The sequence below is a fragment of the Gobius niger genome (genome assembly GCF_951799975.1).
Source record: "Gobius niger genome assembly, chromosome: 5".
Lineage (NCBI taxonomy): Eukaryota > Metazoa > Chordata > Actinopteri > Gobiiformes > Gobiidae > Gobius > Gobius niger.
The window spans coordinates 13,338,454-13,363,555 of NC_136856.1; the positions used below are offsets into that span (position 1 = coordinate 13,338,454).

At 41.4% G+C, this 25,102-nt stretch overlaps 1 protein-coding gene across 2 annotated transcripts in view; it reads right to left on the reverse strand.

Moving 5' to 3' along the window:
• Nucleotides 1-5,274, reverse strand: part of ctnna1 (catenin (cadherin-associated protein), alpha 1) — a 60,637-nt gene extending 55,363 nt beyond the window's left edge. Inside the window, exons 1-3 of one of the 2 annotated variants that reach the window (XM_079556432.1) lie at nucleotides 5,202-5,274; nucleotides 3,584-3,704; nucleotides 3,149-3,344 (exon numbers count right to left, since the gene is read on the reverse strand). In XM_079556432.1, coding sequence (XP_079412558.1) covers nucleotides 3,149-3,344; nucleotides 3,584-3,688 — 301 coding nt within the window. In that variant the 5' untranslated portion in view covers nucleotides 3,689-3,704; nucleotides 5,202-5,274. Of the gene's footprint in view, nucleotides 1-3,148; nucleotides 3,345-3,583; nucleotides 3,705-4,998; nucleotides 5,154-5,201 lie in introns of those variants that run through there. The other variant, XM_079556433.1, reaches the window with a different exon arrangement.
• Nucleotides 5,275-25,102: the final 19,828 nt, after the last annotated feature.

Consider the following 25,102-nt stretch of genomic DNA (forward strand, 5'->3'; position numbering starts at 1 on the left):
ACGCTGACTGAGGCGGCTCTCTGTGTTATTAGATATTACCCCGAGTCACTTACTGTTCATGCCCTACCCCAAGGGTCCCCTCAAGTAATAACACTTTATGTATTTGCCTAACAAACGCTGATTACACAAACTGTCCCTGGAAGCCGTTTTATGCAACAACGTTAATTATTAAATATCAATTAAATCTTTTTTTCCCCTAATGCTGTGCAGATTCATTTACCAGCCCAAAATCAGGTAAAGAGCTGTTCATGTGCTCGCAGGCTTTTTTTTTTATATAATGGTTTTAACCATACTGTTGTTCCCACAAAAAGAAAATTGTTTCACATTATGTAATCCTGCAGGTCTCCTTTACAGATGCTCAAAACACTCACAGCAGTAGAGTTGGTTTCATTTAGTCTAAACTGCAATGCGTTGGGCCGGTCAAATCCACCAAAAAGATCTGCGAGTGTGCAGCGGCGGTGCCTGTGGCTTCTCGTGGTGCCGCATCAGCAGCAACTGTCATCGTAAAATAATATATGTAATAAAATACACAACTCCTGCAAGAACCCCTGGTGTATGTGCTGCATCTAATAGATTTTTGGGACCAAACTACGTTAGAGAGACACTCTTTTCAAATGTCAAAATGTAAAATTAAATTGCTAGATGATCATTTTGAAATGGTGTGTATTTAAATGTGTGATGAAGTGCTTGCTTTTTTTTTTTTTACCAGTCCCGCCATTCGGACTGAAATTATAAAAGGATGTTCGTTTTACGGCTTCTCTTTTCTGACAATGCACATCAAGAAGCTTTTTAGTGGCAGAGCAATTACTTTAAATCTTTACATCTGTTCAAACGTTACACTTTGCAGAACATTAGCAGGATAACAATTGCATAAATCAATCTCAGAAACAAAGATCTAACACCAGCGCCGTCCCCAACAGCGCACTGAAGCTGTTTGCGCGAATGATCGACAACACGCACAACTCACAAACACAATCCTCGTACCCCCCCCCACCACCCCCCCCCCGCGGACAAAATCAATAAGGCCATTTTCAGGGGGCAGATAGCGATCAGTGCTCCTTTAATAAACTCGCATCCATCTAAGGCTTACCTGCGGCCCACCAAGACCACGATGAAATGATTAAAATGTATATCACACAATGAGGCGGGCGAGCAGCGGGACAACAGAGACACAGACAAGAGGGAAGGGCGCAGCGCAACAAAAAAAAAAAACCCAAGGACAAGAGCGCTCTGCTTAAGTGGTCAAAGAGTGCGCGGCTGTGATTAGAGAAAACATGCGATAACTGGCATCAGGTAAAAAAAAGATAAAAGATTAGTTTTATTACAATCTGAGGCTGAGTGCTGTGGCTGTGATCAGTATTCTCTTCAAAAACAGCTGATGAGCCACAGCTGGGTGGAAGTGCACTCTCTGTCCAGGGGGTGGGGTGTTAGCCTACTCAATGGCTGTATTATCAGTCCAGGCACGCTCCACTGAGCAGCTTGGCATTGCTGACAGCTAGGCCTAGGCACCAGCTAACAACGCTCGGTGAATTCCAGTCCAGCGGCAGCTTTAGCACAACTACAGTGGATCCCCTGGCCCTGAGCTCTGTGCGGGCTATCTGCTGACATGCCATCTACCCTCCGCTCAACACACACACACACACACAACCAAGCACGGCGGGCACGGGGGCAGAGAGGCGCTCAGACACAGACGATAACAGCCATTCCCTGCAGTCTCGGAGGTCCACCAGTGTGTCAAAGCACCGGCAGATATCGTTGATACAAAAGGCATAAATGAAAACGTGTTACATGATGAAACCTGCCACTCCAAGACAAATGGTAATTCCACTGGTGGCTGATTTGACCGAGGAATCCCGACTCTTGTGGGAGGCATGAAATTGAATTGGAAATTGACTATGTATGGCTTGAGTCCCACGAGACCCAAGGATATTTAAATACATTTGACACCGTAAGTGACATCTGAACAGCTTTCACATCAATCACACAGAGGCCACAAACAAATGGAAGTAATTCAGTTATCACCATGGTATAACAACATCATTTATATGTTTAGCGCGGTGCAACCAATCATTGTCAAACTTCACACAATGTGTCTCTTCGGCTTCCTGCCTGGGCTCGAAAATCTTTGTTTGGAGAAAACAAGCAACATAACAATTACATTTTGGTACACTAGCAACTGAGAACAACATGAATTTATCTCAGCGGGAGTAAAAATGATTGTCTGGACTTTAATGAAGATGGGAAAACAATAAGATCTAAAGTGAAACAATATTACGTTAAATCAGCACCACATCAATCACAGGAAGACGTCAGGTTTTCAAAAGTGGAAGTAATACACAATTCACAAAGACTCGTGTGAATGCTTCCCTGGGCATGTTGCGACACGCCATTAAAAAACAACAAACAAGTTTCACTGAATGCGTCAATGGCAAAAATGGGTACAAAGCAGCGCCATTTTGAAATGGAACATGTCTGACCTTTTTCAAACAACAAGAAGTGGTAACGGCTCAGTGGCACACCAACACCGAGTGGGACAGACAACATGCAACAGCACAGTGCACCTCGCGCTGCCTTGCTCGGAAAAAAAAGTGTTGCCTGAGAATATATCAGCAAACTGAATTGCGTCACACGGAGTCAATACAAGCCCGGACAATCTTCTAGTTTGCACAGTAGCCTATATATTGAAAGGTTATTACAAAATGAAAAAGCTTGATTGCATTTGGTGTTTGAAACAGACTGAAGTCAGTTTACTCCAAAGAAGAAGTAACACTGAAGGCGCATAGGCAGACAGTGGACAGATAACTATTTAGATTCCTTTCTCTTTCACTAAGAAGAATCAATGCACTTCAGGGTCGAGGCATGCTTAAATTGGATCCCAACAGAACGCCAGACACCAGCAGCCTAATACATCAAATGAAAGTGAGACGTCTACGCAAAGCTAAAATGAATCTATTACTGGGCTGCCCAAACATTCAATACCAAACAAATCTGCCATTCACAAAGAACTTTTTCTTTTTTTTCCCACAGAGGCAGATGATATGTATATAGGCATATGATTTATTTATCATCTCTCCAATCTTAAGAAGCACTCAGTAGAGTCCGGGAAGCACAGAATCTGCTGCAATGAGTGTGTGTGTTTTCAATGTACCTTGCTTGCGGACGTCTTCCACAGCGGCGGTGAGCTCATCTTTGAGAAACTGGCTCTCTTTGGCAATCTTTTCTCCTTTCTCTAAAAAGTTCTGGGTGGCAGTTTCCACCGAAGCAGCCAGAACATGGGCCTTTTTGGAGCGTCCCTTCTTCTTGTTAGATGGGCCTTTGTTGCTGGAGTTTACCAAAGTGGTCACCTAAAGCCAGGACATGAATGGTTAAACAAGTTTAAGAAAAAGGGTACATATTGAGACTTGGCGGCTCACTGCCTGTTCAAATGCTTATTCAATTTCCAATCTTCAAAGTAAATATGAAGAGATTTTTTTGTTAACACATGCTATCTATGTTCTTTCAGAATGAAGCTGTTTGTAAAAGGATGTTAATAAAATAAAACTTTCTGTTCACACAACATTATACAGTTCATTGGATGTACTACCTGGGTGACAAGAGGCTCAAGCAGCCTCTCCACAGCTAGAGTCCGGATTTCCAGGCTCTTTGGATCCCACTTAAAGTTAATGTTTGCTGTGTTGATGGTTGTCATTGTGGCTGTTGCAGTTCTGGAATCAAACAGAACAAAGATATCAGTTATTCTTCAGTTTCCTTAAGCCTCCAGTACTGCAGCTACTCAACAAATACTGTCCAGCAAACTCTGGACAAAGAGGCAAAATCCAACCAAGCATAAAACATCCGTCTGCTGAATATTGAGACTCTAGCCCTGGAGCGCGTCATTATTTATGAAAAAAAAAAGGAACACAGCTTAACAGTAATTAGAGTTTATATAATTTCTAATGTTAACATTTATCAGCTAAACTGCTATTGTGGTTAATTAGATTATAATTGGTTTTAGCAACAAAAATTACAACTTGTGAAGGTTCTGGACATCTTCTGGCTTCCTTAGAGTTTTTAACAACATGAAAGACGCCCGTAACAGTTCAGTCACATTGGCAAAAGGAAAAACCCCTCTGCCCTGTCCTCACAAAATGATTGTGTGGCAGAGCACAGTTACACACTGGCCTACATTCGATTTCTCTCCTCAGACGAGGCTGAAACCCCATTGATTACCTATCAAACACAGAGGGGCAGGATAATCAGCGGCCCCCAGGGCTGGGCTTCAGCAACAAAGTTAGGACTTGTGAACAATGTGCTGGTTCGGTTAGCTTTTAATGCAGTAAATAAAACAACTTACATGACAACTTGCATTGATAAACATTTAGGTAGTGCAGAATTGTGGCTTTAAGTGCACTTTTCACCAAGTCACAATAAATAATAATAAACAACCGGAGTATTAGCCCGTGTTACAGTACAGTTTTTCTATACAAATAAAAAAAACACACAAAAAAACAGAGTTAGACACTGCAACAAGTGTCAATTTAAATAATTTAATTAAAAGATGTTATAAGGGAGATATATAACAATATAACGGAAAGCACAAGCGAGTTAAACAGAACATCTCTGGTACGTGATGTTGGGCAACACGTACCCGAGGGCGGATCCGCACCTGCTTAGGTAAAGTGTTAGCTACAGAGGCTTATGAAGCTGCAGGTTTCATTCTAGTTACCACACCAAGTGCATAAACGCGTCTATAAGTTACACCAAGGCTGTAGATGAATCACGCAATAAAGAAATAGAGAGGATCTTATTCGAAATGGCCGATAAGTGCTACTGGGCAAAGCAGAACAGCCTACTGTAAAGTGGGAGGCTAAAGCTAACGCTAATGCTAACCGACACAACAGAACTTTGGCTTCGACAGCCGGGATAAGCCACTTTACATCAGGTCACACGCTCCAAACGGATAACAAACTTACTCACGACCACAGGAAACATTTCAAGACTGGACGAGATTGAACTTACATCAAAACGATTGACCAAAAGTTGAGTTTAAAAGTTCAAAATGGAGGAACTGTGGAATTCCTCAAAAGTTTTCCACCCTTTTTTGTTTTGACTGCTGCTTCCGCTCCTCCTTTGTTCCGCGCACTATCCGAACTGTCCCCCCAAATTCTCAAAGCACGAAGTTGCCAGTGGGTAAAGGCCAGCATTGATGGCAGATTAATTACCTCAGAAGTTTCGGTGAAGTCCTGTTTCGATGTCGCTGTTCCCAACAATGGATGACACACACACGGAGGGGGGCAGTGGGGGCGGACTTCCTGGCTGCGCGGCCGCGGCCACAAGACAAGGGGGGACGGGAGGAGCGCAGGGCGTGCCGCTCACTGCGCGCGACCCATATATGGACTAATTGTAGATTCCTTGGAAGTTGGGTCAGGAAGACAGCCGTAGACCTAGGTCAAACAGGCTACAGTTACCTTTCAGAAATGGGTCATGTATGCGGCTGCTGTGTAGCGGACCCATGTCTGCTGCTGTTCTAGAAATTCTAGAAATATAATTGAAAAAAAAAAAAATCTTTTTTTTTGCTTTAATTGAATATAAAAGAGGTGAAGTTATATATCTGGCTTCTACTGGGTGCGGCCCAGTTGTTGGTATAATGTTCTGTATGTGGCCCTCAGTGAAAAAAAGTTTGGACACCCCTGTTGTAGATTAAATATTTTATCACACATACTCAATATAATTTGATTATAAGCAGAGGTGGGTAGTAGGCTACTCAGTTACTTTTACTCAAGTACATGTACTTGATAGGAGCTATACCTGAAGTTTTTTTTTTTCTTTTTGTAGGGTAAAATGACTTTTGCCCCATAAAAGTATTTTGTTAAAGTAGTCTTTTGTGAAAAAATCAGCCTGATGCATGTCATTTGCGCCATATTAGCAGCAGTGATGCGGTCGCTGTATCGGTCTGTCGTGGTGAAGAGGGAGCTGAGTCGGGGGCAAAGCTCTCGATTTACCGGTCGATCTACGTTCCCACTCTCACCTATGGTCATGAGATTTGGGTAATGACCGAAAGGACAAGATCGCGAATACAAGCGGCCGAAATGAGCTTCCTTCGTAGGGTGGCTGGGCGCACCCTTCGAGATCGGGTGAGGAGCTCAGTTACCCGGGAGGAGCTCGGAGTCTCGCCTCGGGGTCCCCCCAGAACAGCTGGAGGAGGTGTGTGTGGATTGGGAAGTCTGGGCATCTCTGCTGAGACTGCTGCCCCCGCGACCCGGCCCCGGATAAAGCGGAAGAAAATGGATGGATGGATGTTGTGTGTGGTCAACCAGAATAGTCAATATGTGACAAAAAGGGGTTCACCTTTTACCTACGGCTGTGGCGGTGAAATGCCTTTTTACGTTTGACAAAAAAGCTTCAAAATTAGGTATTGTCCCTTTAAGAAACTTTTTGAAGTACAGAATGTACTTTTTATTTCAGATAATAGTACATCGTGATACTGTCAGTAAATCTTTAAGTGGCAAATCTTCACGTTGACACAACATTAAGGACGTGTACTCCACCCGTCTCACCCGCAAAGCCGTCAGAATCACCAGGGACCCTTCCTTCACCCATCACACAGTCTCTTCAAGGTAATGCCTTCAGGGAGGAGAGGGGAGGAATCCATGAGCCAACTCCATTTCATGTTTTGTTTCTCATAATTTACTGAACCATGAATCAGACGTTTACGCTGAAACAGTTTCTCAGTACAGTAAGTGCTGAGTAATTTTCTTCAAGTACATTTTTGTTGTTATTAATGCTGTTATTAATATTTGGGCCAGTTGTACTTTTTACTTCTACTTGTGTAAAATTATTTTAAAGTTACGGTACTCTTACTTGAGTAAATATTTTGTCTACTCTACCCACCTCATATCAGATTATAAGCAATGTTCAGAAGTTGTCCTATTGAAACATGAACAAAGTGGATTGCTGGTCTGCTCTGTATATAGTATATAGTATATAGTATATTTAATATAGCCTAACTGTATATATTGGACCATTGGTTTCCAAAATTAATCCCCCAGGGGCACTGAACTGGGGTTTCTAAGATGATTTCTATTATAAAAAGAAAAATAGGCCAGTGCCACTGTATTGAATAATTTGACATTGTTAACAGCATATTTTAATTAATTAAGCTCGTGCATGACGACACCTCGGACCCGAAGTAACACCTTTTTGAGTGGCAGAGCAGGATTTTAGAGGCAGTTGTGGTGAACAGGTTTGGGCACATTCTACACATTATAGGACATGGCTGGGACATAGGGGGAGGAAAATAACATTTGTAATCTCCGTATAGTCCCTTTAATAACACCTCCACAGGAAGGAGACCAGAGGCATTCGGAACAGATGCCTGAGTCACTTCAGTTGGCTCTGCTCAACATAAAGGAGCAGTGGCTCTACTCTGAGCTCCCCCCCCCACGTAACTGAGCTCCTCAGAATATGCAGTATAGCAGTGACTTTCAACCTGTTTGTCATGGCAGTGATGGCACACTTATAGATTGCCTTCAGGGATCGTCAGACATGCTTGAAAATATTTCCAATGTAAATGGACTTAATTTATGATACTTTAATTTGCATTGTACTTTGATGTTACTTTGAACCAGATAACAACCTAATCCAATGAACCAGACTGAGTGGCACAGATATTTGTAGTACCTTTTCAATCATGTAATTTGGTAATGCTTTACAACAGTGATTTTCTACCCTTTTTCCCCTTGCCCTCACTGTAGTCTGGGCAAACCTCTGTTTTAGAAGGTGCCTTTCCAGCAAGAAATCTGAAAAACACAAAGCAAACTCAAGTATAAGGCTAAATGGCATTGCAATATAAGATTGTATGGTCTATAATGATTTGAATGGGACAGCTCCACTCTCCAACAATACTCTATTAAATAATGTTTTTCTATATACTCTAAATTCTATTTCAACTATCATCTGTTTTGTTCGCATGTTGTATCTAATAGAACTGCAGTCCCGAATTCAACATTGTAGTGGTTGGAATTGCTCCATTGTAAATATTTTATGAACTCTTGAATGCGTTTTATGTTGAGAGGCACTTTATCAATTTACTCAAAAAGCTGTTTTAGAGATTATGTCAACCCTCTATTGTTAACCCGACTATGAAGCGCAGCAATATCTACTACTACATTCAGATCACACCCTTGACCTGTATTACATTAGAAAGGGCTTTTCACTAAATTAATTCAAGCTGCATTGTCCTGACACAGCGCAGATACAATGAGAGAGCACCACTTTGTTGCATTTTATTATTTTGCTGGCCCATCATAATTCATAGCTGGTCTGACATTTCAAATAATGCTTTTGTTCAGATTTTTCGACAGGGTTTTGTAGATGCCACATATCTACAATCTCAAGGTCGAGGAACATTATGTAAGCGGTGTTGTTTGGGTGCACGCCGCGCAGAAATGTGCGCTGTTATTTGAGTGTGTTGCAGCTGTGTGACTGATAACTCCCAGACACTAGATAAACACATTCAACGGGAAAGTATTTTGGTGTTGGGCATAATGAAGTGTGAAAGACATAAATAGATTTTATCTGGAGAGGCCAGGTGCCACAGTGTGCTGAGCAGCAGCTCTGTCTTTGATGGCTATAGCAATATTGATTAAGTCCAAGGAAAGTATAAAGATGTCAAGTAATTAACATTTTTTATCACACAGCATCTTTCATTAACCATGCATGCTTTGTAAACTCAGAGAAACATTCACTCTCAAATACTATTCACTGAAACAAACCAGTCAAGTCCAGGAGAACATGGTCACAATGCGCTTTACATGAGACAATTTACATCCACTTGGTGATGGTGAGCTACCAGTCTAAAGTTGTCCATGACAGGAGTTATACTTCTGAATGGGGTGGCAGTGGCGTAATTGGTTTATGTACTTAAAGGAATTGACCACCATTTTTACATACTGAGAATCAGATAGGTTCTCTTACCTTAGCTTAGACAAGTTCATTTGTACCTGTAAACACAGCACAGACGGTGTTAGCATTTAGCCTCTCCTCCTCCCCAAACGAGATGAAGACAGAAGCTACCAAGCTCTAGTATAGTTACACAAAATTACACAATGTGGATTTTCTAAGCGGATAAAAGGGGGAACTACATTGTAAGGCATCATAATACCAGGAGTACTTCGGCGTCCGCACAGTGAAGATATTACCGTGCGGATGTCGAAGTACTCCTGGTATATATTACACTAACGCCGTCTGTGCAGTGTGTACGTGAGTGAGGGCATGTGTGAAGACCAGACATGTACCAATGAACTCGTCTAAGCCAAGGTAAGAACATATCTCCGTATATAAAGACGGTGGCCTGTTCCTTTAAGGGCACGAGACATGCTGACCAGCATGCTGACTGATATATTCTTTAATACATGTAAAATGTACCTGTATTTTGTGCAGTAAGATTTAATGCCTGTCACCCCATGAAATACCATTTCATTTATGCTTGACATCAGTGTTGGCATGGCAGCGGGTGAGGTTCAAATAAATCTAAAAAATCCACTTAATTTCTAGTCACAAAGTATTTGTGTGTTTGCCCGCTAATCCAAATGTTGGTGGTTTGATTGTAACTCCAGACCAGATGTTGAGCAAAACACTTCACCTGCCTTAACACTATGGGCCTGATTCATGACTGTAAACAGGTAGTAAATTGCTTACTAGCACATACTATTTTATAGTGTGTCGCCCCTGATTTATCATTAAAAACTGTTTATAGTGTTTCCAATTTGATATTCACATGAGTCTGCACTGTGGCCTTTTAGCGCTTATATAATGAGAGATAAAAATCTCAACTGTACCTGCATTTTATACCACTTTTGCACACACTGTCTGTTCTGCATGTGCGCAAACACCTTGTAAATCAGGCCCCAAGTGCGTAAATAGACTAATAAATGTGTGTTTGTGACAACGGGACAAAAATAGGAAATTATTGCAGGCTTAAACCCAGCATTTTTAAATAATCGTTTATTAAAATGCAATGTCCTGACCAAACAAGCTAAGTATAATAATACCAATTTTGCGCCATTGTTTGGATGTATCATGAACTCTTAAGTTAACAATGGCACTAAACATAGTTGTGAGAACGTCTTGTGCGGCTCGACGTGGGGGCCAAATGTAATATTGGATACAACAATGGTGTTTTGTTCAGCTGGAGAGTCACTAATGCATTTGTATTTGTCTTGGCTTGAGTAGGTGTTAATTAAGGAACCCTACCAGTGTTGCGTGATTACCACACTGAGAAGAGAATGAGCAGCAAAAGTCTCCATGAGCCTCTTAATGAAGGCCCCCGAATATAATTATCTTTCCGAACGACACTCCTGCATGTTTTTTTGTGTAATAGTAATTTGCAAACTAATTGTTTTCTGTCTTTGTACCATGCTGGGACTAAAAGGTGCTTTCAAAATGGTTGACTACCAGCAGGAGGAGGTATAGCTGTGCAATATGCAGAGAGGTATTGTCTCTCTCACGGGATGCAAGAGTTTTTCGTCGCTAGTTTGAAATGGTGAATGATGCATGTTTGTCTTCTAGGTAACAGCTTGCGGTGAAGTTTGGGTGCCCTTGAAGATGGTCTTTTTTATACCTGTTGGGTTCGACGGATGATAAGAGCACAGCATGTTATAAATAATTCCCTCTCATTAAAACTGGTGCACATGTTTGTCACACACTGCATGTATAATTGAGCACATGCAAATGGCTGCTGTGATATTGGTCAAATATACTGTGTGCATAATAGACTTGTGTCTTTAAATGTATAATGAATGCTTTAATGCCCATCTATTAAAACAGCTGATCGGTTGTGGCGCGAAGTTTATTGAATGGATACATTTGTGAAGAGGTCAAAGGTCATGAATAAACCTCTAGTTTAGTGACACAAACAGCAGTCACAGTATAATATTGTTATCTTGGTCAGAGCGCTCCTAGTTCCCTTTTATAGGTGCAATGAAACGAGCAAGGACAGTTCTGCATTTGGTAAGTTTAGTCAAATCAAACACAGCTTCTGTTACTTTTGAGTGGCTGCTTTGGCAAAAGGAAAACACAGAAAGAAGACGGGAAGAAGAAAAGTGAATCCAAATAGTCACTCTTGTCACTTTTACCCTGCCATAAGAACATTTTGTGCCCATTGCCTGCTTTGCCAGTAGTACCTAATGATTAAGTCAGCTACGTTTACATAGTTAGTATCAATTTAATTCAGACTGCAACAGATACAAAAGTGTGTGTTTTCTTATTCATTATTACTATCATTAGTTTTCGATGTTGGGAGAATACTTTGAAATTGTATTTAGTTACAGAGTGCTGAATACTTGCCTTAAAATGTATTTAGTCAGAGCCGGTTTTTCCTATAGGCAAACTATGCAAGGTGCGTAGGGCCCCACAGCCGCAAGGGCCCCTGCATCTCAGTCAAACTACAGTATTGTTATGGGCCTATTTGTCTCAAAGATGAGTTGAATCCACACGGTTCTCATGCGCGCAGTTACTTACAGTAACTCTGGTTCTCTGAATGTGCACAGTCTATAATGAGTTGGACCACTCACAGGCTAATTCTCAGTGGTCAGACAGAAATAACCGTCAGGTGCAGGTTTCAGTTAGTTTTAAATCAGCAGTTCCCAAACTGTGGGTCAGGGACCAGAGGTGAGAGAATGTGACCATTTACCATTTTAAAAAGTGGGGAAATAGACTAGTAGTCGTCCTAAATCCCAGTCTGACAGTGGCTTAGTGGTTAGTGGTTCTCACACAGAGGAGCAGGGTCTGAATTGAGGTCATTATGTTCCCCTTCTGCCCTGCACTGCTGCACAGTGGAACTGTTTTTGACTGTAAATGGATTTGCTCTTTATCGAATAACCATGGAATGCGAACTGTAGGACCCCCGTGTGGATTTTTGCTAAGGGCCCCAGAAGGACCAGCACCGGCTCTGTATTTAGTAACGTATTTCCGTCCAATCAGTATTCTGTATACTTAGAATACTTTCACGATTGGCATAATATTCAAGCATAAAGCGGCATATGATTAAAAGCATGCAGCTTCTTAGCAGTGTTGGGGGTAACATATTACAAAAGTAACAGGTTACTAAGTTAATTACTTTTTTCAGTAACTAAGGAATACAACATATTACATGAGTATTCCAAATACTTACTCTGTTTTTTCTGTTTGTTTTGTTATTAGAAAATGATTGCATTTGACAAAATGTGGGGTTGGACATGATGGGAATTTGCTGGATATTAGAAAAAAACCCTCTTTAATGTTATGTACTGGTGGTATTTCAATGTCAACCCTGTGAAACTCCTTAAACAATATTTAAAAATGGCTAGAGCAAAGAATCTTGTCCTCATACCAGTGAGTCTATACCTGTGCCAATGTTAACACAGTACACATTTTCAGAGTAAAAACGCACACATTGTTCTATGTTCATGGTTTAATGGCCGCCCTGGCAGTGTTCCATACTGATAGCACGGTGCCTCATAAATATAGGCACAGATAAGCTACTCCCACTTTGCTCCGCTGTAGTAGCACCCATTGTTTATACAGTCCATATGCAGGCACCAGGTTCCTGTAGCTCCCTGTCACAGCCGCTCCTCAGTCACTTTGACGAGCAGTGATTTGGACGCTCACCCCCCCACCTCCCCCTCTTCACCACGGGACGATTTAGCTCTTTGACATATAGGACAACAGCAGTCTGCCCACATGCACCTGAGTCAGAGCGACAGAGGCCCAGGAAGTGTGGTGATGTCATACCTGCCCCCCAAAGCAGGACCTTCACTGTTATGCCTAATGTGCATTTATCATGTGGAGGAGGGGGTGGCGCAATACTCAAGGGCTGGGAAGAGTCAACAGTGACTCGACACACGTGATTACCCTTGACAGCAGCCGCTCACTGTGACATTCCTGAACAGGCAAAATGAAATGCATATTCTTTATTATTTCACTGAATCAGAGCAAAGTCACTAGGAGGACATATTGGACCTGTTTACATTGGGATGAATGTGACCCAGGGTTATTAACATACATCTGTGTGATCTCTTTATCTATAAATATATATATATATATATATATATATATATATATATACACAAAGGGTCAGTGTCCTTAAGGGGGCTGGGGTGAAACACATTTTACAAATGCTGGTGGAAGCAGATGGAGAGAGGGCAGGGAAAGGAAGGTGAGAGTTCAGCTTAATAGGTAAAGCTGTCCTTCAGTCTCATTTGTAAAAGACAATGAAGATAATGTGTGAAAGCTATATTTCACATTAATGTTTTATATTGAGAAATCTGACATTTATTCAAGTTAATTTGAATTATAATTCATATGGCATATGCGTCATGCCCATTGTCATTTCTCATGTCTGTTTTTGAGGCAGCCACTAAGAGAACAGTGGCTTTTGACCTTTTTCATTGAATGATTGTGTTGACTAAAACCAAATACACAGTATTTTGTATATTTTATATAGTATTTACTAAAATTCATCGGGTTACAGTGGCCCAGACAGTAAGTAAGTAATAGGTTGCGTTCACGTTTTTAAAATGGGATGATGTCATAATGTCAGGTGGACGGCAGGGGCCAATGTAATTCTATGGGAGAAATACAATTTTAGTAAGAAATCTCCAAAACGAAAATTGACAAATGTTTTTCCTCATCAGTATTTGACAGTGATTAAATTCACAAATCTGTTTTTATGGCTGAAAGTCCTTTCTACTGGACAATATCACGCTCATGTTTTTGAATATTGTCTCCACTTTTGGACGCCTTTCTGAGAAAATAATTGGACCTTAATTCATATGTGCTGGAGGAGGACAATGAACTTTGTGGCAGTTTTCTGTTTCATGTGGATTCTTCCAGTAATAACTGAGCTATAACCCAAAAAAAAAGAAGAAAAAAAGCAATTTGCCAGTTACCACAGCTACCAATGTTTCCACAGTTACCGCCATGGAATTTAGTTGCTCCCCCTCAATTTTAGACCAAATCCATAAAGATTAAAGTGTTAAACTATGGGCTCTTTAGAATGTTGTGATGTCATGTAAACACAACCTGTTAGTTGGTAGCTACAAATCTCACTGGAAGATTTTATGGTGTTGTGTCTCAGAGCATGAAAATTCATTCACAGTGATGCGGCTTGTGACCAAAATAGCATCCGATGTAAAATTCGTTCATGAGAAATCAAACAAAAGCTTAATGGATATGCAGTATCAAAGCATTTGTTTTAACTGCGAATTCACTGAACAAGTTGCAAACAGCACAAAACCCACACCGCCCACGCAATCAATCCGTAATATTTTATTGATTTTTTTTTTTTGCCACGGGGCTCTGACTGAGAGATTGCAGTATTATGGTAATAGCAGCAGACGTGAGTTCCACTACGACAAACTGCAAACAAAATCTTTCAAAAGTACCTTGACTTTCAATCTGAGTAAATACCAGAGCGCTATGCTGAGTGCGTCTTGTCCAACCTGGCTACCCTTTACGAGTGTACCATTTTGGTCTGTTCTTATAAAATGTACTTGAAGCGCCTGGAGCGTGAAGTAATGCATTTATTCCTTGAACTCTCAAAGTCAAACAGTTTTTCGGCGGCGCGTGTACTGCCAGTGTAGGTGATGTCGACACTGGCTGTTGACAATCTGAAGTGCTCAGCGTTTACCTTTTGTGCTTCTCATTGTGATCCCATTACCTCCACAGTCAGATATGTTCCAGTGATGCGAGAACAATAGAATATTCATTATCATTTTTATACAATCAGTGATTACTGAGTGAAATGCAATTACCAGCGGAGCAGCCACAGCAAACACTCTTGTCATTCACACCGCACCCAGTAATACAACCACTATTTCCAATAATGTTATGACTAATATGGCTGCTACCATCGTTACTAATTACAACCTGTTCATGCTAAGGTCTAATTATCAAATCATTTTAAAATAGTTTGTTTTTAAGCCTTATTTTTAGCCACTCTCACATTGCAAATCTCATACCATCACTCCTACTACTCTTTCTGCGATTGCTAATCAACTATTACGATTACAATTATCACTCTTATATCTTCTAACTGGCTGCGACTACTAGTACTACCATCCTCCATATTTCACTTCAAAACCTTGTTCTAGTCCCAATCTCCCCTGGAGAGATCTTGTCCTCAATTTTTGCTTTCCAGTGGGGACCCGGGCTAAAAGGCAGGTGAAAAATGTGGAGAAAGCACGAAATGAAATATAATGCTTTTCAAAGCACCAATGAGTCACAGGTTCAGGGCCCCTTCTAAAGCGAACAAACCAAGCGCTGCCGTGGTGTGAGCCACAGAATGAGCAGAGAGCGATCAGGGCAAGGTCACTGCACCAACAGCAGGGAGAAAATACACAATAGTGGTAAGTTAAAATCAACAGCAGTGCGACAAATTTCCTCTTGGATCAAATTACTTCCATAAAAAAATAACAGATGAAATGTATTATGCCAAAATTCACCAATAGGGCTTTATTTAAAGGGACTATACGGAGTTTACAAATGTTAAAATTATGTATTTCTTTCCCCCTACATGTAACAGCAATGTCCTGATGTGTAGAATGAGCTCAGACCTGTTCACCACAACTGCCTCTAAAATCCTGCACTGTCACTCAAAAAGTTGTTACTTCGGGTCCTAAGTGCCGTCATGCACGAGCTTAATATAGAAGGTGCAGCTACACGAATGACCCAGGGTGGCAGTAGTGAGTAAAAAATTGCCAACTTGCATTTTGCCCCTTTAAGATGTTTTACAGTAATATTTGACCAAGAAAGGGGCTGATACTGATACTTCCTCTGGCGCGAAACCGTGCTGTAACTTCTACATCTCCTTTGACCGTTACTCTTATTACAGCTACAATAGTACAAACTATGTTTTTAAAATATAAGCATTACTCTAAATGTAATATCTTTTATTTCTAATCAATTAAGGAACCGTCAAAATTTTCCATAATAACATGTTCCATTTTCTCTACAGTATTTTTATTATTATACTGGTATGTAGCCACAACAGCCTCTGGGGTCGACTGACAGAAGCCCTGACTGCACTGTGCCAACTGTGCCCTCGGTCGCCACCACCTCTCAACCACTATTGCACCATGTGTCTGCGGTACTACCGCTGAGCTGAAGTCTGAGTGTCAGTACTTCACGTCCTATTCATTCCCTTTTAAGAATAGCTTGGACCGCTCGAATAATCCTATTTTCTAAAGATTCAGTGAGGAGAACAGCGAGATCCTGGGAGATGATCACACAGTGCATGTTAACAACTCCATATAGGATATAAATACTTCAGGAGACGTCTGCGTTTAGAACGACGCTTGTCTTGAAGCTAAAGGCTAACACGCAATAAATAGTTAAATATACATTAAAACTATCACAGAAGAGAAGAACAAATCTTGTTTTCATGCAGATTTGTTGTGGCACTCAACAAACTTGCCAACCTTTATAAGCAGAGACGTCTCGGCTGAAATATTTACATCCTACATCGAGCTCTTAACAAGCAGTGAGTGATCATCTAGTTTTTAAAAAATACATAGAAAGTGAATGTGAGTTGTGTGAGTATATGGTCCTAGATGCTGACAAAAACGCCCACTCAATCTATACATTATATTTTACAGCTACATCTCCCGGCTACTTATTTGAATAGACAGTGCATAAAATAAGTCCACACACATGTAAAACAGCATAGACAACGATTGAGAGATGCTATCGGGCTGTAAATCTCCTCAGTGAGTTGCTGGAGCAGACCCCTGGTAAATTTCGCTGTGCGGCTCAAGTGCTTCATGGAAACAATAAAAGAAGCAGTCAGCTAATTTCACCGGAGTTTTATGGCAGCGTTAGGTAGCCCCTTTTTTCCCAGACAAATAGTAAGAATGACCCAAGCAGTCTAGTGGCAAATTGGAAATTGAACCCGGCGAGTGATAGACAGAGATGTTCAAGCGGAGGAAATGACCTCTCAATATTAATGATGCGGAGAGAGCAGTGACATCACCAGGCGCTGATTGTACTGTGGCTGTTATCGCGGAGATTCAGCAGCGTTGATGGCGGTAGTTATTGGGGTAAAAATTTATCAAAGCGCCACACTGTAGGCTGGAGCCAGGTCTAATTGAATCCTGCAAAGCAATTTAACAAGCTCACACAGCCAGAAGGACAGGCAGTCAGACTCTATTGGCTCGAAGACAAGTTGTGCAACTATTTGTATGAGTCTCAATTTGATAATAACAACAGCAGTAAATGATAATATCCTCGATTATGACAACGTCCTCCACGTGGCGGTCCGGGACAGTGCCTCTGGATTGGCAGACCGGGGTGGTGGATCACACTCCTCAGCCTCTCTGGTAAGGTCTACTCCAAGGTGCTGGAGAGGAGGATCCGGCCGATAGTTGAACCTTGGATTCAGGAGCAACAATGTGGTTTTCACCTCCAAATCCGAGGCCATGGTTCTCCACTGGAAAAAGGTGGCTTCCCCTCTTCAGTCGGTGGACAGTCCTTGCCTCAAGTGGAGGAGTTCAAGTATCTCGGGGTCATGTTCACGAGTGAGGGACGGATGGAGCGTGAGATCGGCAGACGGATCGGTGCGGTGTCAGCACTGATGTGGTCGTTCTATCGGACTGTCGTGGTGAAGAGGGAGCTGAGTCAAGGGGCAAAGCTCTCGATTTACTGATCGATCTACGTTCCCACCCTCACCTATGGTCATGAGATCTGAGTAATGACCAAAAAGACAAGATCACGGATACAAGCGGCTGAAATGAGTTTCCTTTGCAGGATGGCTGAGCGCACCCTTCGAGATCTGGTGAGGAACTCAGTTACCCGGGAGGAGCTCAGAGTAGAGACGCTGCTCCTTCACGTCGAAAGAAGCCAGCTGAGGTGGCTAGGGCATCTGTTGGATCTAGATGGATGGATACTAGTTAGAGTGATCACCAGTCCCTCTTTTGCTGTGACACCAGCTATCGCGATGTCATCACGTCCGGGGGCTGTGGTATAGGCAACAGTGATCGCTCATATCGATAAGGTTTTTACATTTTTTTGTATTTTTCTTACAATATTGTGAGTTCTAACTTTCTGGGTGATATATATTGTACCCTTTTACTATCCCCTATCGAGCTAAATAAGATAATTCAATAGTTTTATGCTGGTCTTTATCAAATATATCTAACATAATTTCTCAATTGGTTTCTCAGTTCCACCACATCCCACAACTTGTCCCACTTCAGCAACATTTTGAGGTGGTCACCCTCGTTCTAATAGAGCTGTGGCAAATGTTCAGCCATGGCTTCACCTGGCTGCTCATTATGACACTCTCTGTTCCTCCTCCGTGCCACTCCTCCTCCCATCGCACTGCTCCTCCACTTGCCTGAGCCAATAGATCAATGTCAGCCTTCACTCCGCAGCGCCGAGCATTCAAGGTACTCTGACTTACAGTTAAAGTCTGTTAATTTAGAATATGGACATGTTGATGCAATTTTATATTTTGATTTGGGCTGCAACGAACGATTATTTTGGTAATCATCTAAGCTACAGATTATTTTTACATTTAATTGCTTGGCTGTGAATGCAAATGTTTCTACCACATAAAGCTAAAGTGGTGCCGCTTGAGGACTTGTTGAAGGAGTAAACTTAAAGTGAACGTTAGTAGTCTAAACGGGCTGCTCCTCTGTACCTGTCCACTGTTGAACTCCCTCCTCCACCCCAGAAACATCTCCACAAGATGATCAGACCTCCTCATTCTCACCAAGCTCATTGTTCCCTGTCCAAGTGGGTTTCAATAAATTTGCTTTTGTGCTTTTTTGTTTCTTTCCAGATTGAAATGCTACTATACACTATGATTGCCACGTCAACCGCTTATACTGTAGTTCAACATTGCCAATACAACTTGTGCTACATAGTATTGTAACAACAGGATTAGGCTACTACATTTTACATATAACGGCAAATGCAACTTTATACTTTCGGCCCAATCCCATTTATTTTTACCCCATTATCTCCCCTTAGCCCCTAAAAACAAAAGGGCTCAACAGACTGCACAGTGAGGCAGCCTTTAATCCATCTGCTTATTTAATGATGCACTTTGAACTTTGCGGTAAGTTGAAGAATTATTATTAGCAAATTTTTCAAGTTTAAATTGAGAAATTCCCCCTTAAACTGTTCCTTTATTCCTTTCTACTGGAATAGAAACATTACTTTCCCCTGCTTCCCCTCCACAGTTGATATGCCATGTGTTGTCTCGTGGAAATAAACTTTTCTTTTTTTCCACTTTGTGCCTTCTGCCCTTTCCCTTCCATTCTCAATCAACACCTGCCATCTTTGTTGTTTTCTGTTCGACACAATCAGACGCACTCCAACCACAAGTCGCCCCCGAGTCGTCCCTTGTCTTTTCCTCTGTCCTTCCTACAGGAGGAAAAGGCAGTCGGAGCACTGTTGATCTATCTGCCTAGCCAGCCGTGCCTGTTTTTTGATACGGTGCAAAACGTGGGTCATTGGATGTATAAAAATCTCGCACATCGCTGTAAACGGGACCGGGGAAGGCGCCGGGATGACACTGATTCTTTCCGAAGTCCAAGTCGACACCAGGGCGGATGTTAGCCATATATATATATTTATATATTTAGGCTACATTTTGTGATTTTATCATTCAGTTGTCACTCTCACTGCATTGATGTGAGAAAATAATCAGGGAAAGTCAAAGTCAAAGTGAGGGGAAACTGTACACTGCAGGACATGCCATGGGGAAAATAGATGTGTTTTTGATAACGGTTACAGGAAAGGGAAAGCAAAAGGAATTGGAGTTATACACTAATACAAATACCAGTATAGGTATCATGACAGTTGTAACTAAGCAATTTCTTTCCCTCTTTAACCATGGTGTAAAAGAACTGAAATTTTGCATATAGATAAGATTAATATTTGAGCGTACGATAAGTTTCAGCAAACCTTTTATCTTTTCCATAGAGAAATTTGCCCTCAGCTTTGGATCCACTTTCATTGTTGTAGTGAGTAATTTTGCCTTAAATGTACCTTTATAGCTATCTCAAGAAAGAAAAAAAAGTGTTGTGTTGTGTATCGGTGCACCATATGTGCAATTTGGACTAAAAAGAATTCATTTGGCATCGTTGTACATTGCAGGCTTGGCACCAGCACAAAAAGTTAGCTGCTGGATTAGGCTTTTTGCTTGAAATATTGTACAAGGACAAGACACATACAACAGTTCATAGACAAGACAGTGCCTTGCAAATGACCAACATAAAAATCCACTGCACAATGGGAGGCAAATGATTCTTTAGCCCAGAAAAAAAGAGATTTGGAGTATAGGCTACTTCAACAGTCATTTGCAATTGCTGTGATTTATGCATAGAACATTTCAACTTTGATTTCCCAATGCCTACACGGTAAATAGCAATTTCCCAGACTCTAGAAGCCCTCTCAAGAAACCACTGGGGGATTCAGCAAAATCCTCCAAAGAGCGATGTATAATTACCCATCATGAATTGGTGGCAACATACCTGGAAGTGCCCGAGTCAATGGGAGGAAGTGAAAAGATAAAATGAAAAAAAAAAAATGAAAAAACGTTGAGTGTGGGGAAGTGTGCCGCTTTCTGAGGTCTCTAAGGGATGGGAAGTTGAAATACGGCAGAAGCCATAAACGCCCTCTGGTTGCCGGGTCCACCACAGTAAACAATCGCGGCGGATCTGTCAGCTCCGTGTCCAATCCATCATCCGCATGTGTCCACTTTAATGCACTGTCGGCTGGGTTTATGGATCCCCATTTTGACATGTCAATGCTGCCAATAACAGGGGAATCCCGGGCGGCCATTATCAAACTTTTATGACACTTAGCGAGAGACGGGATCCAGTGAAGCCTTTCATCAGAGGGGCGACGATTTGGGAGACAGAAGTGGGTTCATGAGCGTTAAGGTTAGAATAGTGCAATAAAGGAGTAAGCGGGACACTTGGTTCAAACAAAGATATTGTCACCGATGTTCTAGCTGCTCCGTTTTCCACTACCGCTGAAACAACTACGATAATGTCAGGGCTGGGAGCCGGACAATACACTTTTGTCACTTTCCGATACGTACCACAATACTTAAGACCAATACATATTGCGATGCAGTAAGTAGTTATGATAAATATATTTACCTCAGTGTTAATTTCGTCGACTAAAATATTTAGTCTTCATTTTAGTCAAAGTGATATTTTTGACGACTAAAATTGGACTAAAACTAAATTAAAAGTTTTTCATGAGACTAAAACTATGACTAAATGTCCAGATATTTTAGTCGACTAAAATAAGACTAAATAAAAATGACTGAATGAGACTAAAATCATCCAAACTTCTATTGACAGTCTGAAAGAGCCTCAGATCATTTACAATCACTGCTAAAGGATCAGCTCTGAGCTTCGTTCATGTGGAGCAGCTCCTTGAAGCAGAGGAACAAGATTAAATATGATTATAATGAATATTATAAATGCAAAGTCGACTAAATTAGTCTTAAATTTAGTCGACTAAATTTACTTGCAATTTTAGTCGACTGAAACTAGACTAAAATTTAAACGATTTTTTTGACAAAATCTCGACTAAAATTAATTTACATTTAAGTTAAAAGACTAAGACTGAAACTAAATTAAAATATGTTGTCAAAATTAACACTGATTTACCTTAAAATGTATAAATAGAAAACAGTCGTGTGTCCAAAAGTGTCTCCAAGTAACAAAGTGCTGTATAACTGTTACTGAAAGGCGTGAAATAAAGGAGTGAAAGATAAAAATGCCTCCAAACACAGCATAAACAAAGGCCTACTGTAAATAGCTTAAACTGAACCAAAAGTTGAACTAAGCTTCTTATTTTATAAAATAGTTCAAGATTGCAACTGAGCCGCGCCACCACTGCGGGACAACCTGATCAGCATGCTTACGGTGGTAGAGGAAACCTGGCTGGCTTCCTTCAGTCCTCCACTGATCCCCTGAAAGGGTGCAGTGCCTCCTGGGTTTGTCCCTGTTTCAGAGCCTGGTGTCCTGCACTGGTTAGCTCCTCCACCTCCTTCCTCTTCCTCCTGCGCAGCTCCCTCCGCTCCACAACAGTCTTTCACCATCTCCTCATTTGTCCCTTTTTTGTTTCCTGTGACGCCTCCACTGTGCTGCAGGTGCGGGGGCTCTTGGTGCCTCTTCAGTGTCTCAGAAAAATACATTTGAAATGGATTTAGCTGCTTTCTTCAGGACCATTACGGACTCTCCACGGAAAAAAAAAAAAAAATCACCAAACCCCACAAAAACACGGCAAAGACGTACAAAGGTATCCAATAAAACAATGTGTGACACAGAAATGCAGTTCACAGAAAAAGGCAAAAAATGCAGCTGTTCCGAGAGAGATGGAGGTTGCTTCCTGTTTACACGTCGCCACGGTTTACTCCGTATGCTATGATTGCTACCACTCCAGACATACAATAATCTCTAATTTCGTATAATCTGCTTTCATGTGCATTTTAATTTTCCCACTTTCGCAGTACATTGGGAAACGACAGCACGATTGCACATGTCCCACACTTGTAAACAAATGAGTAAAATGATCAAATAAAAATCAAAGGCCTGTCTTACATTGATGTTTATGCTGTGCAGAACCTTTGTTGGGAAATAAATTAAACATGACGTATAGAATAAATAAGGCTTTTGTATCTCCTGCTTTCATCACAGTGAAAACAACAGCGAGTATTGTAGCGCAGCTGGTTCTCTGCTCAGAGAAAGGTCACACATCTCCAAATGAGTTCAGGCATCAAGAAAGACATAATTTACTGTATGCCTTTTGACGGCACAAGGAGTAGTGGTAAAGGGGGGCATAAATTTGGTTTTATGTTTTAACCACACCTGCAAAGCCACACAACCACGAGAAAGCATAAATATTTAATGTTAACAAATAAAAAACACACGAAAAGGCCTGACAAAGTTAAAGTGGACATGTCATGTGTAATCGAGGCCTGAAAAGTATACCTCAACATTAAAATTGTCTGTGTACGAGGGTTATAATGATGACTGTGACAAGGGGCCAGGGCTGGTCGGCATTTCGCCTCATTGTCCTGTTGGTGCGGCATGTTAGGCATCTGCTGTTTGTCCCTCCACCTTCTTAGAATCCAGTTCAGATTTACAAGACCTAGACAGTAGATTCGTGTACACCATTGTATTAGGATAGCTGCTCTGTCTAGACACAGTAATTGCCTTTGTTACGGCCACACACTATTTCTTTTCGAGGCCCAAGTCCCCTATAGCTCTGATATCCTGCCTCTGCAGTTTCTCCAGCATTACTGTAAAATGCACTTTTCTTCCGCTCCTTTGAAGAGGTGCAGTTTGGCCCCATTCAGTCGCCCAGTCGTTGGATGGTCCCGAAGGTGTCTGTGGCCCTGAGCTGCTGAGATGTTTCTGACAAGGCCTGTCCGGCTTGTTATCTCGGCACTGTCTGCTTTAGTCTGTCCAGGCCCAGTCTCAACACACGGTCACCGCTCAGCATGTCTGGGGGGAAGCTGAGGACTCCAGACTCAGTCCATTCATGTTTGCTGTTCATCCAAACTGTAGAGATGTACTACACTACATTCAAAAGTTATAGATCGATAAACAGTCAAATAATGAATTTAATCATAGATACTAATAGAAGACAATAAACGACAAAGACGATGGCTTAATTGGTGCTGCTGACCATACTCGATACTCAATATGGCCAGCACAGTGGTACTGCTGTGAAGGTGAGGTTAAGGTGAACTTTATTATCCCCGTAGGGAAATTTGTCCGCTGGGGCGACTGCGGTGCAGCCCAGGGACCCATCTCCAGATATCGAGCCATGCAGGCTAATGGTCAGAATCACCTGGGTGATGGATTAAACTGCTTTGCATGTTTTTGGCTGATGGGGAAACCGGAGCACCCGGTGAAACTCATCCCAACATGGGGAAAGAAACATGAAACACAGAAAGGCCCACATGGTCCGGTTAACGCTTGTGCTAATTCACAGCTCTTTGTGTGGAGTTTGCATGTCCTCCACATGCCTGTGTAGGATTCCTGCGGGTGCTCCAGTTCCCCCTAAAAACATGAACAACAGGTTAATCCTCCAGCAAGGTGATTCTGACCATTAGCCATCTGGAGATGTGTCCCTGGGCATTACTCATCCTTTGATGCCACTGGGGAAACAAAAGATGGGTCAAATGCAGGGGACAAATTTCCCCTGCTTTTTTAATTCTTAAAAGGACTAGATGAAAGTTGTCATTTTTATACTCACTACTGCCACCTCAGGTCTTACGCGTAACTACAATTTCTATATTAGTGCATAACGGCAAATCGGACCCGAATTAACAACTTTTTGAGTGACAGTGCAGGATTTTAGCGGCAGATGTGGTGAACAGGTCTGGGCTCATTTTACACATTAGGACATTGCTGGAACATGTAGGGGAGGAAAATACATAATTTTAACATTTTTAAACTCTCTAGTCTAGTGCCTTTAAAGGTGATTAGTTTCAAACCTTTCAGCATCGTTCCCTACACAGAGTTAAGTTTTTATAGTAAAAAAAAGTAGAATAAACAAAGAAAACACTTGCTTTTAAAAAAAATGAAATACAGTAGAACTTTGAATGAAATTGCTCATTTGTTGGGCCACTTTGCGCCACAGCACATCAAAATGCTCACACTGCTCAGATAAGCTGTCAGTGCTCATAATGGTATGTGGGACAACTGCTGTATGCAAATGTTCGATTTACATACTGTATGTTTGTCACGTGTTGTGAGCCCGCAAATACCACATAATTGAAAGTGTCACTTAATGTCTGTTTGCAAATGAATGAATTGTTTGTCTTTGTCAAGGTCTGAGCACGGATAAAGCACCAAATAATGGGCCTCATCTGAAAATGACATTTTGCAGAATACCACCCGTTAATCAGAAATGGCTGTGTTTCAAGATTTATTGAGCTATCACCAATTCCTACAAGAATCAAAACTGACAATGCTTCTTTTCTTTAACTATTACTGTTACGTGGTTATATATTTAATATTATTTATGTATTCAATGCATTATTTTTTTCACTTTTGGACCACACACCTTCAGGTTAATTGAATGAATAGTAATCCTTTGCGAGGTGATG